Below are 19,779 nucleotides of genomic sequence, written 5' to 3' on the forward strand. Positions count from 1 at the left end.
AAATAAAATTTGATCATGATGAGAGACTGTGTGTGCAGGTGTGTGTGGTGCAGTCTATAGAGTATGTACTTTATAATATAGAGGAGTATGTACTTTATATCAGGGTGTTGTGGAACAATACACTGTTCTCTGATTCTGAGCTGTATTAGAGAAAATATCCAGCTGATTTTCCTGGGTTAGGAGCCATTGTTTTGGTCAACAGGAAGTAGAATGTGGTTACTGGAACAACAGTCACCGGGGAATAGCAAACACAAATGTTTCCATGGCTACGCAGTTCCATGCCTCACTCACATCACCCAGCACACAGGCAGGCAGAAGCGGTCCGCTGCTGAAGCACTCCCTTTCTGCCTTAGTTTTAGTGCTGGGCTACTGAGTAATCTTTCACCCACATAACTTGAAGGACAATTCCACCAACCACTGGGGGTGATGCTGTTGAGACGAAGACATGTGATAGCATCGCAAAACGATGGCCAGGACTCGTGGAAAATTGAACCCAGATATTCCACTAAAGTTCTCATTGGAAACTGGCTGGAAGACAGGAAAAGGGAAAGATCCAGCCCTGTGGAGGTAGTGTACTGCTGTAGTCATGAGCTGCAGCCCAGGCTTATCTCGGAAGAGTAAATGAAAGGGAGAAGGATGAGCACCTTGCTTGGCCTATGTCATTCTGTTCATGATCTGCCATTCTTCTCCCTAAGTCAGGACAGAGCAAGGCCTGAGCAGAGGTTAATGTGTGGTTCCCACTCCACGTAACCTCAGCCAATTAAAAATGCTGTAGCTCTTTTGGCAGTCACTTCAGGCTGCTTTACAGCTTATATACAACAGTATATATACCAACATTACATAAAAAGGCTTCATTAACCCGTAAGTTAATACTGACTATTACTTGTATCAGAGAATCTTTTATAACTTGGATATTGGTGTAAATTGCTGGTGTAAACATCTTTGCTCGCAGAGCTGCTTGCAGATTGCATGGCCTGCTTAAGAGCCAAGCTGAATTTCAGCATTAGACATTTAACTTTGTCAAAACATGCCAGCTGGATTCAATAGTAGAGCTGCAGAGGGCAAATCCTCCTGACTCTGCTAAAATGACTTCCTTTAGATTTTTTTTTTCCCCGGAGCAAAATGCTAGACTATACTGCAGAGGCTCACCTGCTGTAGCAGAAGTGGCAACAAAGGGACAAAATAAACCCCCCAAAAGGGTTTATTAGTTCATGTGGCAGGGTTAAGTGTTTAACACCATGAATAATTCTTCCGGGGCTGTGCAGTGTCTTCCATTTACACCAAGGAATCAATCAGAATTTTACAGTGGTGGGTTATACCAGCTGACTTTACCCGCTGAGAAAAAGTACACAGCACAGACCTCTGTCCAAATAAGTGCTTTTTAAATGTAGCTCCTGTAATTATCAGCTTGCCTTAGCTCTACTGAATGTCATATATCTCTCTAGTTCAGGAAAGACACTGGGGAACTGAACCACAGCATATACAGAAAAGACTTCGTTTCCTTCCCAGATCACAAACCAGACCAAACACTAAGGAGAGCCATGGTGCAAAAAATGGAGGTAAGGAAAAGGAATAACAAATTAACAAATTCACATTTTCAAAATGTGTAAAAGAAGATGCTGCAGCTCCATGGCCAATTCACATGATCCAGAGCTCCCTTGTGTTTGATTCAGGCAGTATGCCTTCCAGAGGTAGCAATGGCACATGCTTCTTGGTACTCTCTGGTTGTTTCCCAGTCTCTGCCTTGGAGGGTGGCCAGGGGACATGAAGAAAACCAGCACATTACTACCACCTAGGACTGGGGATTGTGTCTTCAGGACATTCCCTGGGCTTTAATATGAGTTTGCTGATAAAAGAGGATTATTTCCGTCAGCACACCTCCACTTCATAGGAACAAACTGCAGTTAAACATGTCCCAGATCTTTTGCTTTGTCCACAAGGATCAGCTGCTAGAATGTGCCTTTCCTCCAAGGTGGTTCTCCACTGCCAAATATTCTTATCATCTCTCCTGACAGACAGTTGGAAGGCAGTAAACGTAATGCCAGTGCATACTGAAACACTTAAGCAGCATCAGACAATCAGCTTTTCATTTGTAGGCTTCTTAGATGTATCTGCAAATCTATGAAGCATGTGTTCAAATGAGACCAATCAGTTCTCATTACATACTGATGTAGTTACTTAATTTAACTGGAAATTTACTTTACTTGAAATGCAAATGTCATTACTTTCAGGGATTAAATTCTAAGTAATGTAAGTACTGGCCAAATTTTGTGATATCACTGGGAGGATAGTCTGACTCTAAAGCATGCTAAACCCTCTGAGGCCTGTGTACAAAACCAATCAGTGTGGTTCCATGTACATCTCATTTCAGGGCCTGCCAAGGCAGCACTGTTTCACCCATCATGAAGAGCCAAGGAACCGCAATTTAGTATCGGAGTATGATGATAAATACAACAGACACAGTTACAACCCTGTGCTGCCTCCCCTGCGCAAGTGGAGTGGACCCAAGTCTTCCTGGATTCCTCAGAAATCAGATTTCCCCATTACTGGTAGTTTTTGGCATTATTAATTCAATCAGATGGAACATGGTGCAGTAGTCAATATATAGAGTTGGAGCCAGGAACCTCCTATTTTAATTCTGTAATGGATCTTGTGGTGAATTCTGGCTGATTTCTTGCCCAGTCAGTAGCTTGTTTTTGGATTGATGAAGTGGAAATGTTGCCCACACAATACTTAATCACCACAGGAAGCAGTGAAGGGTAGTGCAAATGAACAGATTTCTCTCTCTTATTAAATAATGCGAGACACCAGCTGAAAACAAGGAGAGCTGTGAGACACATCTAGCAGCAGAATTCACAGAGTATTACTATGTTTCTAAATTTAAGTGTATGTTAACATACATCTCTGTTAACTTTTTAAGTACCTACCAGAGAGACTACAAAGAATCAGGACTCATTTAATTTATACAATTAACGCTGTCATATCAATATTTAAGAGTGACTTTTCCCTTCCAGCGGGAGGGTAGGCACGCATGCCTGGGGAACAAAAAGATCTGTTTTGTCCTTAATCTCCTGTCCAAATAGTACAAGTATTCCCTATGGCATCTGTGGAGTGAAAACACCAGGATCAAAAGTTTTATTCTATCATTTCTAACATTCAATCATTTCCTGTCTCAGAACCACCCACTAACTATGGCCTTCTTGAGCACCTGATGAAAAAATGGCACAAGAAAGAAGCTGGAGTGATGAACAGTGTTTACACCACTTCCTATGAAACCCTACCGATTCCTGCTTTTGCTACTCATCATTGAAGACGACCACCTAAAACCCCTGTTCTCCCTTTCATCCAGGGAAGTCCTCCCCAAAATGTTAGTGGAATCCTGGACTATGAAAGGCTTAGAAATATCTGCAAGTCATCAGCTGACTGGTGTGAGCCAGCAGAGCAAAGGGACGCCTCTGTCTAAACTGCTTAGGGTGATCTTAAGTACTACTTAATATAGCTTTGCTCATGGATGTGGGAATGATCTGTTCCATGCAGAAGCAATGAGAATTAGGTTATCTAGGCAGAGGGCTGTCTACTAGTTAGAACAAGTTGCTGGCTGCATTCTGACCTGCAGATGGCTGGGAAATTTTCAGAACATATTAAACCACTGAAAAAACAACCTAATCTGTTGGTTTCTAGTCAATTAATAGTTGCAGAAAGGAAAAAAACCAAGAACAGCACTGAACTTGAGAGGATATAAATATCTTAATTGCTTTGTCCTTAGTTGTGTTTTCCATTTTTACATAGCTTGCTATCCACTTGCTTAAAGAAAGGGTAGAAAAGGAACTTGTGTTATTCCATTAAGTGCCTAAAACATCCAACAAAAAAGTAAACATATGGAATGGCTGCCTGCCTAAGGACAAGGGGAACCAAGGTTTCCCTCACTGCATAAACAAGAAGACCTTGACTGTCCTTGACTCTACATCCTGAATGGCACTTAGTGGTAGATAAGCTGCAAAGTGAACTGCATTAGCCAACCTTACATTACCAAACAGCAAACCTAGAAGAAATTGTTGTGGGTGTCCTTTATACTGCCGGATGGGCCACCCTGGCACTTTACTCAGTCGAGAAAGCATGGGAAGGACCTATGTAGAAAATGCTGGCAGAATCCAAATTCTTATTACACTGCTGTGCAGCTTCTGCATCTAAACCACATCTGGTCCTGAGGAGCTATCTGCAAGGTTCAGCTACTGTTAGTCTGGGGCTTAACAATTAACTTGTAGCAAGTTAAAGGCTTAGATTAAATATATCTGTATTTCACTGAGTACATATTTATCTCTTCATCAGTTTTGCTCAAAACTAGCAGTTATATATTTATTTTTAGTAGCAAGATAAAGCATATACTTTAGTCTTGGCATGGACAAGCCTCTGGCCATGGTCTGTCCAGAGTTTTACTTCTGCAGCATTTCAGTCACTGTGGTTGAGGTTTGCTTTTTCAACGTTGAATATTCAACTGAAGGACACTGATGGTTCAGATGCGTGTGTAGAGCAACAGTGGCACCTATTGGCAAAGTGATTCCTCACCAAGCTGGGAGAGATCCCAAACTGTCCACGGGGCCCATGAATCACAAAGCAGCTTTGGTAATGAAGTCTTTTAGAGAAGCAAGAGCCCTGCTAATATCAGAGCATTATCTGGCATTACTTGGGCTTCAAAGCCCCAGGGAGATCAAAGGCAATGAGGAAAAACTGAAAGCAAAAGAGGTGAAAGCAGCCATTGAAACACAGCCAGCTATTAGTGCTGTGCTGCAGAAAACATGTTCTCTTGACAGCTTTAAAATAATCCATAAAGAAGGCATTCCTCACAATGAGACAGAAGTTGGCAGCTATAGAAATTCTTGTAGTCACAAGGAAGTCCATCTAGATTAACTTTATCACTATGGAAATATGACAAATAAAAATGTATTTTTTCTGTTTATTACCCATGTGCTAAGCTTTTAAATGAAAATACCACTCAGGCAAGCATCCTAATAACACAATAAAGCCCATATGATATGTGCTTAGAAAACTACACAAAGATAGTCTTTACTTCATGCAATTCTCAGTTTGCTTAAAAATCTGCTCATCAATCATTCATAGTTATTAAATATTTACAGTAAATTGTACATTTATGGTTATTACCTGCTGTGCTTCTAGAACCAAAGGGCATATATGGAAAGAAATTGCTGGATGATGTACAGGGAATTACTGAGATGCACAAGTCCCACCTATGAAACCTCTGCAAACATTAATTCCCAATCTGGAAGCTGGGTAGTGCTCCCCAGTGCGGGGCTAAGCTGTTCAACTGCTGAGGCATTTATCAGTAAAATATAAAAGTACAACACCCAAAGGGACCACACCAAGCTCAGTAGCTAAGCAGATGAAATGCATTTTGATAGGGAGCTTCTTAAATAGACAAATGCACAACTCCACAAGACATGTCAGTTGTGATTAATAACACCTGGGAGCAAAATATCCACTTCGAAGTGTTTAACTGATTAGCTGTTGTCACTTCAGCAATACTGAGCATCCAGCCCAGATATAATTCTGATGAGGAATGGCTGAGGGACCTGGAGGGGGTTAGTCTGGAGAAGAGAAGGCTCAGGGGCACCTTACCACTCTCTACAACTGCCTGACAGGAGGTTGTAGTGAGGTGGGATCCATCTCTTCTCCCAAGGAACAAGGGATGGGACAAGAGGAAACAGCCTCAAGCTGCACCAGGGCAGGTTTAGATGAAGCTGAGGAACAATTCCTTCCCCAGAGGGTGCTCAGGCATTGGAACAGGCTGCCCAGGGCAGGGCTGGAGTCACCATCCCTGCAAGTGTTCACACATCATGTACATGATGCCCTCAGTGTTAATGGTGGCCTTGGCAGTGCTGGGGAATGGTTGCACTCAATGATCTTAAAGGTCTTTTCCAACCTGGTTGATTCTATGACTCTATGATATCTAGTGAGCTTTTTGGTGACTCAGGCCTCAAGCTGAACTGACGACTGAGTTCAGGCTTCTCCTTCTCTTGATCTAAGTTCAGTGAAGGAGGAATCAACCACAACCCAGACAGTAACCAAAACTGAATGAATGTATCTCAAACACATATTGCTCAAATATTCTACAAGAAAAAATTTCAGACAGAAGAGCACTGATAGTGAAGCTTCCTCCCTTTTTTTTTCCCCTATAAAATGTAGTTGACCTAGGTTATTCCAATCAGAACCCCCCAAAACGGTAAGGTCAAACCATTGCTGAAAGCAATGCTGCAGACACATGGCTACACCAAGAATACCTCATTGACATTTTCTTTCTGACCATTTTTATTACGTCAGTCATAGAACAGTTAGGATTGGAAAGGACCTTAAAATCATCTAGTTCCAATTCAAGGGTCTGATCCTGTATGTTTGTTTTATTCCCTATAGATACAGGTAAGAATATACGCATTTTTTCCCAACTATTATATTGCATTTGGCACAAGTGCATTGAAGTAGGAAAGGCAGATAAAAATGGACATCCACACCTATAGATAAAAATGAAGGTTATCTAAGCTAATTCTTGCTGAGACAAACAATACTGTTTTAATCAGTTTCAATATTGCTGTGCTAGAGATTCCTTTAATAATTAAATACCCTTGTTGTGTCTAACACAAATGTGTTTCCCAACTCCCCCAAATGTTCAGAAATTACAAAGACTTTTATTCAAGGTAAACCCGTGATTTTCAAGGTTTTTTCAAGGTAAACCCTTGATGATATTCAAGGATAAACCCAAAATGACAGAGGTCATTTTGCCTGTGCTTCAAGAACAATTAAAATGTTCACAGCTGCCATTGAAAAGAGGTGAGAAAACATGAAATGTCATCAGTAAAAACCTGCAATAACTCAGAAATCCATTTACTAGCAATTAGAAAATGAAGCCAACTAGTGAAAATGTACCACAGAAATGCTGGGTTACACTATGATGATGCACACTTTTCAGGAGGAGGAAATATTAATGGTGAAAACAGCATATCCTTACAAAGAAAAGAGATCAACAGATCAACTTGAAATATAGACTGGTGATGAACATTCTTGGAGACCTCTGAAATATGGATCCAGTTCAGAACTTAAGCATATTTGTATCAGAGAAGCGGTTATGTTTATTACGGCACGCTTTGATGCTGTAAGGCATAATTCACTGCTGTATAACAAGCACTCTGGGATTCCTGGGAATTGTTACAATACGTTAAGGACTACATTTTGCCAACACATCAGATTTATCCAAGGTTTTTTGAGGAACTCTGGTTTTGTCTCAAAGCCTTGTGGTCCCTTGTGACTGGAAAGAGTGCACCAGCCTCTTCAGGTTTTCATGGAGTAAACAGAGCCTTTGATACAACCTTCTAGACAGTCTTGACTGCATGAACTCAGACTCATATTTGAACTTCTGTGACATTAAAGAGGCAAAGCAGTAGCTGGAATTGATGCACATCCCTCAAAGCAAGCATGCTTCTTGCCTTGGAGGAGAGAGATGTCAGCCTGGATGAGCTGCACAAACAAGACGACAGATTCTTTGGACTGAGCATCTCAGTCACAGTCAGGACTCCAACAAGGAACACTGATTCTGGCTGGCAAGGTCTGCAGTAACTGGGGACTGTGGGTGCCAGCTTATAAGGGAGGGTGGTCACGGAGAATAAATGGCAGGGATTCAGGGAAAAGAGAAACAAGCCATTGACAGGAGGGTGTTTGCATGGTCAAGAGGCCTCTTTCAGAAAGATAAATATTCTTTTGGAGGAATATTTAGGTGCTCATGAAGAGATATCCAAGTCAGTTAACTGGTCAAACAGCTTCACTGGTCTGAATCCCTATAGTGATGCTGGGGATGGACTCTTCATTAGGGACTGTAGTGACAGGACAAGGGCTAATGGGTTCAAACTTAAACAGGGCAAGTTTAGATTGGATATAAGGAAGAAGTTCTTTACTGTAAGGGTGGTGAGGCACTGGAATGGGTTGCCCAGGGAAGCTGTGAATGCTCCATCCCTGGCAGTGTTCAAGGCCAGGTTGGACAGAGCCTTGGGTGACCTGGTTTAGTGTGAGGTGTCCCTGCCCATGACAGGGGGGTTGGAACTGGATGATCTTAAGGCCCTTTCCAACCCTCACTATTCTATGATTCTGTGATTTTGAGCACTGCCTAACAGTGACACAATGGCTGCCAAGTTCTGTCCTCAAATCTGCCTGTTCCACTGCATTGATTTCTCTGAACAGTACCTTTAAGCACACAGAGCACCTGGGATTCAGGTTCACCTGGCTCGCATAAGAACATAAAAAGCTTTCTTTTATGGCAGTTACACAAGGCACACTTATCTGGCAAAGCTTGTTGTATATTTAGACATACAGTTTTCATATTGGTGATGAAAACATCAAATTGCCATTAGTGTAACTAGTCTTCCCCTTGTTTAAATTTTTTTATTTTGTTGAACTGAGCTGAACTGATCAGCTCTTAAAATGCACCATCATAAACCCATGCACTGGTACCCTTTCCTTCCCCATACGTCTAAGCATTCTAAACAGATGTCATTTGCAGTACATATACGATAATAACCATTTACTGTGAGGGTGCTGAGGCGCTGGCACAGGGTGCCCACAGAAGCTGTGGCTGCCCCATCCCTGGCAGTGTTCAACCAAGTTGGAGCAAGCTGCTCTAGTGGAAGGGGTCCCTGCCCATGGCAGGGGTTGAAGCTGGAATTGGATGAGCTTTAAGATTCCTCCCAACCCAAACCCATCTGTGATTCTATGATCTTACTGCCATATGGGATTGTAACACTTCAGGAAGAAAAATCATTTAATAGTTTGTAAAAATAATTCGTATTTGGTCCTTCTTTTGTAGACAGCACAGCTTTCCTCATAGAAACACTTACACATCGACAGGAACTACAGCTCCCATCAAGACTTTCATCAAGTAAAACAAACACCTGAAAACCAAGGGCTGTGTCACACAGATCTTAAGAGTGTCAGAAAGGACCACACAGGGGCACAGACCCATTGATTTCAGTAACACTAAGTTAAGAATTAAGCAGGTTTAGGTCCTGCTTACTCACCCCAACAAAGAGTGTGTAAACTTCTGAAAACCTGACGCATTCTTTGCAGAAACATCTTACTTGGTCGGCACTCCACAATCCTGTTTCAGAGGAGCCACTTGTCCTCAAGGAATAGCTACAAGCCACAAAAATGCAGCAGCTTGTCATGAACGCGATCTGTGCTATGAGCTGTTTCTAATAAAGACATTCCCTGGGTTCTTTTTCTGGTCTTATTTTCTTACCATTTAAAATCTACACAAGCTTTAAAGGTGATTTGTGGGAATTCACAAAGGAGTAAGTTTGGGATACTGAAGAACTGTAGAACAGAATTCTATTTGTCTTTACGTAACTGTGAGTAGCTCCTAAGCTGGCTGGTGTAGAGAACAGCTCAGTCCTGACAGCGTATAAAGGAAAACATTTTGTAGCTGCAGTGATGGAGGCATTTGCTCTGGGCATGAAAGGACACGAATTCTATTCAACAATGACCCATAAGGAAATCATTATATAAATAATATACTAGTTGTTTGGGGGCAATAACCCAAACAATAACTCCTTTGCTAAGAAGGAAAAAATCTCTAAGCACAATTATTTCATAGGGAGCTGCTCTTTATTGTCACATACTTCTATTCTTGCAGCTGGAACAGCCCCCAAGGGTACCAGTGTTGCTGTGCAGGACTTGGTTGTAAACAGACCATACAATGACAGCCCCGGCCCAGAGAGCTCCCAAACCACAGCCTGTTCCATCAGGATCTCGAAACATACCTTGAATAAGCCAGTCCACTTCTTAAAATACAAACTTGGGATTGGCTGCACAAATGTGTACTTGCTTCAGCACTGGGAATGTGTGACTTAGGCTGCTGGCTCATGACATATTTAGTGTCTAATTTAAGAAACTGTATATTTGGACGCAAGGGGCTGGATGCCTGTCAGGTAAATAGTGCAAGCTGCAAATTTTCACAGCAGATTTAACACTAAATTTAGTTAGCTCTATATATAAAGAGAACATTGACCTGGTGATAGCCCTTGTCCTTGACAGTGGCTGGCCTGAGAGGTAGTTAAGGATCCATAGAGGAATGCTGCTCAAGTCTCCCTTAAGCTCCAAACAGCTACATTCTGCCATGGCAACCCTGACATCCTTCATGTCAAGGACTTCAGCAGCTTCTGCTGGCATGGATGCTTATAGCTGTGTCCTCCCTAGTTCACCTCAAGGTGGGGAACACTCATACAGGACAGGGAAAGGCTTATAGAGAAGAGGCTTAGAGGGCTAAGCTTCTTGTGTCTCAGCCTAGAGCCAATAAAGAGAAACTCTTGGACTTTTGAAATTAAAAATAAAGCAATTTTGAACTCCTACAGTGATACAGAAGCTATGGCTTTGCACATTGCTGATAACTGCCCACAGAGCTGGCTGTCTAATTTAAGCTCTTTGAGATATCTAGAGGAAGGCTATAAAAATCCACAGGCGAGTCTGCATTTTATTTCTGTTCCCCCAAACACTTGAGTTTTGAAAGGACCTTCAGTTATGTCAGTGCTCCCACTGGACAGCCCACTCCCCATCAATATTCCTGGCATTTTGTGCTATCAATAATTTTACTTTTAAATACATACTTAGCCCAATCCAAGTATTGTAAGAGATGTGGACATTCTTGACCACTTGTATCACTACGTACTTCACGGTCACAACATTACCGCCGTTACTTATAAATATGGAAAGCAAATCACTTTAATCTAGCCCCTCACGTTTTGGGCTTGAATACAGAAATCCCACTGGTAAACGCAATCTCAGCACAATCTCCACCAGGTTAGGGCAGACCAAGGCTTAGTCTGCGTTGACCTGAGGGCACTGCAGGCCTGCGGGGAGGCAGCAGGTGGCACAATTCGCTCTGGAGACTGCACCAGGAGAAGTTCTCCGGCGTCTGGCTCCTGAGGAGGAGCTGCCTCCTGGCCTCTGATCTGGCTCCCCGACCGCATGCGGGCACTGGGGCTCACTGCACAGCGTGCCAAGGTCCGAGTGCTGGCCAACAGCGGCTGGCCAAGCATGTGCTGGGCTGCACCGCCAGAGCGCGAGCAGCAGCGCAGGGAGGGGATCCTGCCCCTCTGCTGTGCTCGGGGGAGACCCCCCTGCAGCCCTGATCCAGCTCTGGGGCAGCAGCACAAGAGGGACGTGGAGCTGCGGGAGCGAGGCCAGAGGAGGCCATGGAGATGCTGCGAGGGCTGGAGCAGCTCTGCTCTGGAGCCAGGCTGAGAGAGCTGGGCTGGGGCAGCCTGGACAAGAGAAGGCTCCTGAAGGGGAGACCTGAGAGCAGCTCCAGTGCCTGAAGGGGCTGCAGGAAAGCTGGAGAGGGGCTTGGGACAAGGGATGTAGGGACAGGCCAAGGGGAATGGCTTTAACCTGCCAGAGGGGAGACTGAGATGAGCTCTTAGGCAGAAGCTCTTCCCTGTGAGGGTGCTGAGGCGCTGGCACAGGGTGCCCAGAGAAGCTGTGGCTGCCCCATCCCTGGCAGTGTTCAAGGGCAGGTTGGACACAGGGGCTTGGAGCAAGCTGCTCTAGTGGAAGGGGTCCCTGCCCGTGGCAGGGGTTGGAACCTGAGGAGCTTTAAGGTCCCTCCCAACCCAAACCAGTCTGGGATTCTGTGATCTGATGTAGTCACCTCTTTTCAATCTAAGGTACCCCCCTCCTTCTTATTGAGAAGGAATGTCTACATGATCCTTAAAACAGTTCAATATATCTGTTCAGAGGACGTATCTTTTCCAAGTATTTCAAGAGCCCCAGAGATGAAAGGTGCCACTGTTACTATTCTTTATTTCTACTACATTACAAACGAGGTCAAAGCAGGGTTGGCAGTAATCTGTGTTGTCAACACAAAAAGCAGATCTTGGCACGTTATTACTTGGTACATGCCTGGTAGACAAGGCAGCAAGAGGTCTTGCTCCCCCTTATGAATAATCTTTGTTTTCTGGAAATAGTCCATGCACTTACTTAGAGGGTACATGGATGACAGAAAACATCAATGCAAACCAGCCCAAAATGACCTGCACTGTTTTAACATGAACAAATTGCACTGCCACACTGCCACACAAATCTATGTGATTTACACACTGGTCACCTTCACCTTTCATACTCCATGATGCGATTTCTGAAGACTGTATCCAACAAACATCTCTTTTCAGGTGGAAACCAGCCCTTTGTCAGTGATTACACAGAGGCAAGGTGATTTGACTGCAGCAGGAGGGCTACAGAAAACTCAGAACAGGGATTTTGATCCTTATTTCCGTATTTTAAACCCGTGACTAACCTTTCTCCCTACAAAATGCAAGCGTAGCCCAAACTGTTCTGCTTGGCTGTCCAGACAGTGCTGCCAGCCCAGTGTTAGGCAGGCTCTTGGTCTGTACCTGTGTCCCTGATTAATGACTCTCTAGCTGGTCACTTCACAGAAACAGCTTCTTATTTTCTACTTATAGGGACTATTTGCAAAGCCACCTCGGCCAGCAGCACGGAAACCCCATAAGCAGCAAAGTAGTACGGGGAAAAATATGTCCCAATTAATGTTAAATGTGAAATGTGCTATTGCCCCTCTCCTTCTTTCCCCCCTTTCTTGTTTCCAGAGCTGCTAACGAGAAAAATCAAAATAGCATTTTCTAGTGCACTGGTGACAGATTTAAGGTGTTAAAGTTTAAATGTGAACACAAACAAAGCACTCTCGAGCCCCCAAATACTAACCCCGTTAATGGGAAAATGTCAAAAATGCCTGTGAGGTTTCAGATGGCCTTTACAAAAACTGAACACTGGCACCAACCCCCTGAAATAATGGCCCAGCTTGTTACCAAGCTGGAATAAACCTCATGTTCTTCTGAGGTGAATGTAGCTTTGGCTGATGGTGCTAGTTCCACAGTCTTAGAGATCAGTCATCTGCTTCCGCCTGGAGCTATGACAGCAGGCGCAGAGGCAGGGGGAATTTATTCACGGTGCTCTAATTTTGTTCACATTGCTTAGAATAAAAAGTGTATTTAGCTACAGAGAGTGAGAAATAGCAGCTTTTAAACCCTGTCTCGCCCAGAGCCGAGTGTTCTGCAATCGAAACCGTGCAATTTGCCAGCTTCAGAGTTAAACTAATGTTTTCCTTTCCTTAAAACACACAGAGTCACAGCAAACTCCCAAAGGCCTATTTTATGGAGTCCCACCACTTCTAGTTATTGTCTTCCCCTTAGAATTCTGCAACAGTAAATAATTTCCTTATTTTCACCTATCTGATAGAGTCCCTGTATCAAAAGCACAATGGACTGCCTACATAAAATAAAGAGACATGCAGATCTACTGTAGTATCAGCCACTGTATGACTCAGTTGAAATACTTAAGCAAAAGTTTACTGTAAAACTAGAATTTAGCATCATAAGTCTTTAAACTCTGCTGGAAATGGCATTGTCTATATATAACACATCAGGGACCTAGATTATATTTCCAGGGGGAAATTAGGAATTCTGCAGCATGAGGTGCATTACATATGGTCCCAAGTAAACTGAAAACAATGGAAAGATTTCCAGCTGTTGTAAACACTTGGGTCAGGATGTTAGTTCTTAGAACTGCAACTCTTAGGACTGCAGATAATTCTATTTCTAGACTGTGATGATTCATTTTTGAATTTTCTTGTATTCAATTGTACACTTGCACTTCAAAGTCCTGGAGGACAGTTTTCACCCTCCCCTCTTTCTTTAGAGATTAAATCACACACTCTGCAATTAGCCAGCCTCAACCTCTAAACAAAGAGCCATCATTAATAGCTTACGGTGGCAGATCCTGCATAGAACCACCAAATGTTTCTCCTTCGGTTTCAGAGGAAAAGCTGGATACCCCCTTTGCCCTCTTCTTCTCCCAGAATCTTGGGACTTTCCAGAAACAATCACAAGACATTGTAACGAAAGATACTCGCTGCAATTCATCTGTGTTTAATTATCCAGGAAAGCACAGGCTGGCATTGATGTAGACAAAGGTGGGTCTACAAGCAAGTCACTGGTGTGAGTGAAGTATTGGGAATGCAGCACCTTTTAAGCAGCAAACCAAATAGGCTTCTTTTTTACAGAAAAAGTCCTGCAAGTCTCCAGTTCCTAAAACCAGGGATCAATTCCCAGCCTGTTGCACTCCAGCTGCAGTGCATGAAGCTCGACTGTTTTGGTGGGCTTGCAGCTTGTGCCACATGCTGCAGTCAGACAATTCCTTTGCACCCAAACCAGTAAACGCTGCAATTGCAGCAGTGGGATGTCTTTGATCACTGCAAATAGTAATAGCACTCAAACTCCCAGCTTGTAACACAACACAGCACTATCAACTTCAGCACTAGCTTTTCTTCTCCAAAAACTTTCAGGTGACATTCTGGCCCCACTAAAGTTAGAGGTAAAAGTCTTATTTATTCAAATCTGTTAGACATGCAAAAAGATCCCAAATTTGCCATTATTCCCCTTTCAGCTTTGCCTTTCAGTTCTGGGTGCAACAGCACAAGAGGGACGTGGAGCTGCTGGAGCGAGGCCAGAGGAGGCCATGGAGATGCTGCGAGGGCTGGAGCAGCTCTGCTCTGGAGCCAGGCTGAGGGAGCTGGGCTGGGGCAGCCTGGAGAAGAGAAGGCTCCTGAAGGGGAGACCTGAGAGCAGCTCCAGTGCCTGAAGGGGCTGCAGGAAAGCTGGAGAGGGGCTTGGGACAAGGGATGTAGGGACAGGCCAAGGGGAATGGCTTTAACCTGCCAGAGGGGAGACTGAGATGAGCTCTTAGGCAGAAGCTCTTCCCTGTGAGGGTGCTGAGGCGCTGGCACAGGGTGCCCAGAGAAGCTGTGGCTGCCCCATCCCTGGCAGTGTTCAAGGCCAGGTTGGACACAAGGGCTTGGAGCAAGCTGCTCTAGTGGAAGGGGTCCCTGCCCGTGGCAGGGGTTGGAGCTGGAGGAACTTTAAGGTCCCTTGCAACACAAACCAGTCTGGGATTCTATGATTCACAGACAGGGCAATAATGACCAATTCACTTTGCACCAAAGCTTTGCCATCATGAGTTTGATTTCAGAGGCAATTGCCTTCAGGTTTTACAGCAAAGTGCAAAATACGTGTCTGAAGATATTTGGCTTCTCCGTGGTACAAGATGTCACCCAGGAAACAAACACATAACTTTAAAACATAACCTTTTATAAAGATGACTGTTGATGCTACACATCTAACCTCAGACAGCTGGTCCCTCAGTTTAAACCCAGGACAGGCTGTGGCCACCTACACATGGAAACCATATCACACCATCAACAAAACGGTGTTACAATAGAGGCAGGATACCAATCCCCTACAAGTCTCCTCTTACTAAACTAAGGGACCAACTCCCTAATTCAGCTAGGAATGGTAATCAAAGCAGACTGGAATAGTCACATTCCAGCCAGCAGATAAACAACTCTATTGTTTTTCCTAAAATAAACATCATCTGAATGCTTTACTTGGCCTAGAAAATGAAGATAATTAGGAAAGGGAATCATCATCTTCTGTATATTGATCTACTGATTAACATGTTTTGCCCTAGCATAAAAGTGTGCTAAGAAGTGACAATTACAAGAGTTTGGGGGCTTTTAAGAGACAAATTTTTCTTCTTTGCCATTCAAGAGCCTCACACAGACCTAAGGGGTTCTACCTAAACTTCAGGGGCTTTTATATGTTGTATACATACTTACAGGGATCAGGTGTATTTCAGCCAATGTTTAAATAATATTCCTCAATTGGACGGAAGGAAGGAGTAAGATGGAGAGATCTGAATTTGCCACACACCTAATTTTACCCACCAGAGCAAATGTGTTTGCCTGAGCAAGGCAGACAACTGAAGCCACCGCTTCACTGAATGAAGTGCAGGGAAACTGTTACAACTGCTAAATCTAGGGAACATTTATTGCAAACTTGCTTAAAATAAAGCCGATTTGCCTCAATATCTGAGAGCTATAGTAAGTCCAAATCAGCGACACTTGAAAAAAGATGTTGGTTTTTTTTTTATTGGGGGGAAGTTTTGCTGGTTGTTTTCCCCTATTCATCAACCATTGGTTGTGATGAAAATCCTGCTGTAAACCTGAGCATTAACTGCCTGCTCTTTCTTTCTTTGCTGATTGCATTGAAAAGGAAGGTGTTTGGAGCAGGGACAGTTTATCTCTTTGTTTTAACACAGCCTTGGATGTTGACAATAATTCAGCAGGTGGGTTACTGCTGTTCTGTATTTTACAGATGTGCTGCTTTTTCTGGCAACTTCCATGATTGCATAGCCCACAAATCACCTGTTTCTCCTCCTACTCCTGCTTTTGTCACAATTCTTTGTATGAATCTTACTCTGCTTTTAACTTGGGCACAGTGCAGACATAGGGGATCCTGAGCTTTGACTGGAATGGGGAGACAGAACTCCTGTAGCCTCCTAAAGTGAAGTGTTAGAGGGGAAGGACAGCCTCAGGTGATGATTCCTTTTGAGTGAATCACTGGCAATCATTCCAGCGAGTCAGCCGGGGGGGGTGGGGGGGGGTGGGGTGGGGAACCTTAAGAATTCCTGCTGAGCATATTTTCCCCTTTCATTTTAGAGAAACATAACGTTTGCTCAGATGTACTCAGCCAAATGGCTTATGAATTGGGAATCTCCCAAGCTTTCTTATTTAAAGAACTCTTGCTACTTTTTTCCAGCAAGTCAGCATTACTGCAGTAAACAGTGAGCTCTTCATAACCTTCCTATGTGTGATCCCTTCTCAAAGTCATTCTGCAATCAAACGCATTGGGATTTCATAATAGTAATTTGCCACACTCAGAAATACACTTAATCTTGCTGGTGTCACTGGTATCATGTGAACAGCACTCAGTATGCTGTGCCCTTCAGATGAAAGCCAGTGATAGAGAGAAAGGACAAAAAAAGGAAGAGTAAGAGAACATTAACTCTTTCAAGTCAAGTACAGCCTCAGTCTGAAGGAGGAAGCTGCACAGCTACTGTCTGGTGTTCAAACATCAGGAATATTGACTGGGCGATAAAGTCCACCTGAAATCTCTGATACATCTGCTCCTGTTGTCCTTTATTCTCTGGAGTGAGGCATCTACTAATTTCCAAAGCCACAAGAAAGCCATCATTCCCAGTGCCCACAGGCTGTTAGCAGATCTTGCCTAGTTTGTCAGGTTCAAAAGATTCACTTCCATCCTTTTCTGCCTTTTTGCAAATGATGTTGTGAGAAGTTCCCTAAGCTTTTCTTGTAAAAAGTCTTAGGGATGTGGAATTCACAAGAGCTTTAATGAAAGCAGCAGTGGGCAACATCTTTTAAAAGCGGTTCTCACCCCCACGCTCACACTGCTGAGCGCTCTAAAACCCTTATCCTATCAAGTCACACCCCCAGTAAAGCCTTTAGTCATTTCCATGGTTGTTTCAATGAATCAGGGAAAAAAGAATCACCATTTAGCCAAGATCCACCAAACTACCTTGAATTATAGGAACTTGAGTGGATTTTTGCTGTGGTAAGTGTTACTGATGATATGATTGCTCTTAAAGATTATCCGGAATAATAAATCCAGTAAATCCAGTAAATAGAGAGAAAAATATTAGTCTGGTCAATTCCATACATTCTAGCAATAAGCATAAACTGCAGGCTTAATACTGCGGGGATGTTCCAGCTATGGATTAGATGCACTGTGCCTCATGAGGATGTGTCTTGGTGGATAAAGCTTTAACATTTGCAGCTGTTCAAGGTATTTTATGAACAGCATGGAAAAGGAAGAGGAAAAAGAGCTCACTAAATCAACTAAATCCAAAGCTGTAATATTGGAAATGGCTCTAATGTCTTAGGTTATATTTTTAAATGTTTTTCTCCACAGAACTCCTATTATACAAGAGATCAGGTCTTCAGGTAAAGAGGTAACGCTAAACTTCAGATTCAGGATTTTCAAACATACTGACATTATTTGGATATCTCCAAGTTTTGGCATTTTCAAGGCAGCAGGAGCTCAGCACTTTAAGGTCAAATTCCTCAGGATATCTCAAGCTGCACACTCAGAATCAGTAGTTTAAGTCACTTAGTTGTTTCAAGAATTCATTTCATAAATTGTATGAGAAACCCACAGTGATATTCATCTTTGGGAGGACTTCCCTGTGAGTCCACAATGTAAAATAATCAAACTATTGTAATATCCTAGTTTTGACACTCAGTATGGATGTCTCTCCCAGTAATGCTTTTTGTTTCATTCAGCCCACTCCAGTTTTTTATCAGGAAAGTCAAAATTAGACTCCAAAAAAGAAACAATAACACTCTTGTAAGCTAATGCATGCACGCCTGTAATAGCTTCAGATCCCACTGAGGGGTGTGTTCCTCGTGACCTGACTTACCTACAGGATCAAGAAATTGCCACAGTTTGGTCTGTGGAAGTTTCAGGCTGTCCTGTTCTCCATCCTCTGATAAAGAGACACATGCGGTGGGGGGTCCTGAGATGGCACAAAGCAGGAAACCTCACAGAGCTTCATGTGCAGTCACTTCAGCAATGCACTTCGAATACTGCACCGCCACTACTGGGTGGGTAAGTACGAACAGTAATTCGGGGGGGTGGGGGGGAGCATTGTGCCTCCAAAGCAGTGTCAAATTTGCTCAAAATAGCAGGGAAGATTTGAATACTGTAGAATATATTAGGCAATCTGTTCAAATATAACTAACCATTGGTTTCCATTTCTGCTGGCTGTTAAATATAAGCTATTATGTTTTACCATAAACCTAACTCCTGAACGACTTGGGCACTTTAATAGTAAAATTAAGTATTTCTATCATTATTTTTGAAACTGTTGGAGGGCATAGGAGAGAGAGATATAACATAGAGAATGATACCTGGTCATAGTCCATGGACAATCAGCCTGAAATGTAATGCCAGGGCCTTCTACAGAAATTATTCATAGCCAGCTCCCCATGAAGGTGTTCCATTACTCCCTGGTCTCTCTCCTGGACCCAGGAAATCTGTTGTGTTGACAGTAGTCACCTGTGGTTGTTACAGAAATGCCTTTAACTATGCTGTCCAGCTCCTTCTGATCCTGGGGTTAAATTCCTTCAAAAGACTGCCTGTCAGGATAGAGGTCTGAGCTCGTGTCAATGTGTCTTTAGAAATGCATTAACAAGTTGCTCCACATGTATAATTAATAAGGACGAAGGAACCCTAGACTGTCAGAAAGTCTGTTCTCCATCCCAGGACATCTCTTATGCTTCTCGATTGTTTCTTTTATGGTGTTATTTCTAGAACATGATATAGTTTACCATGTATTATTCTTGGAAACCTAAATCTTACAAAAGTAAGAATAGCGTAATAAAAGTGTTTTGCCTCTCCATGAATCTTTTATACAATGAGCTCAAAGTGTTTCAACAGAGCTTGATTAAAAATTAAGCCTCTGTACAGCTGCATCAGGCAGGTAAGTAGTATCATATCCATTTTACAGATGGTTAAACACACAATAGAAAGGTTAACTCCGTTGGCCATGCTTGCTCACTGAGTTAGCTGCACTGTTGGGAGTGAGAACCCAGACCTGAATAAATAATCAATCAGAAAAATGGTGGTTTTCAGTTTGACTAAAACCAATTTTCTCCTAATGGCTCTTTTAACCAAGTGAGATTAAATGAGTCAACCAAAAGATTCGGTTTCAGCTCAAAGGAAATAATATTGAGCCTTTTTGCTAAAGCTTTTTACAAAGCTTAGGTAAAAGTCTAAGAGAAATCTGCCATTTTGAAAC

The 19,779-nt window shown here is 43.0% G+C and overlaps 1 protein-coding gene across 1 annotated transcript; it reads left to right on the top strand.

The window, feature by feature from the left end:
- The first annotated feature begins 319 nt into the window (after positions 1 to 319).
- Positions 320 to 3,666, top strand: CFAP107 (cilia and flagella associated protein 107). The gene is made up of 4 exons (XM_062622853.1): positions 320 to 567; positions 1,446 to 1,559; positions 2,372 to 2,549; positions 3,177 to 3,666. Exons 1-4 carry the CDS (start codon positions 427 to 429, stop codon positions 3,308 to 3,310), a joined length of 567 nt encoding a protein of 188 aa, XP_062478837.1. The 5' UTR covers positions 320 to 426; the 3' UTR covers positions 3,311 to 3,666.
- The last annotated feature ends 16,113 nt before the right edge of the window (positions 3,667 to 19,779 follow it).

This window comes from Pezoporus occidentalis, unplaced genomic scaffold (genome assembly GCF_034315485.1).
Source record: "Pezoporus occidentalis ecotype Australia unplaced genomic scaffold, CSIRO_AGI_Poc_V1 ctg249, whole genome shotgun sequence".
In the NCBI taxonomy this organism is placed as follows: domain Eukaryota; kingdom Metazoa; phylum Chordata; class Aves; order Psittaciformes; family Psittacidae; genus Pezoporus; species Pezoporus occidentalis.

Coding starts and splice junctions, on each gene's coding strand:
- CFAP107 (XM_062622853.1), top strand. CDS start 427: ATGCTGTTGAGACGAAGACATGTGATAGCATCGCAAAACGATGGCCAG. Junction 568..1,445: donor AAAGATCCAGCCCTGTGGAG/GTAGTGTACTGC, acceptor ATATCTCTCTAG/TTCAGGAAAGACACTGGGGA. Junction 2,550..3,176: donor ATCAGATTTCCCCATTACTG/GTAGTTTTTGGC, acceptor TTCCTGTCTCAG/AACCACCCACTAACTATGGC.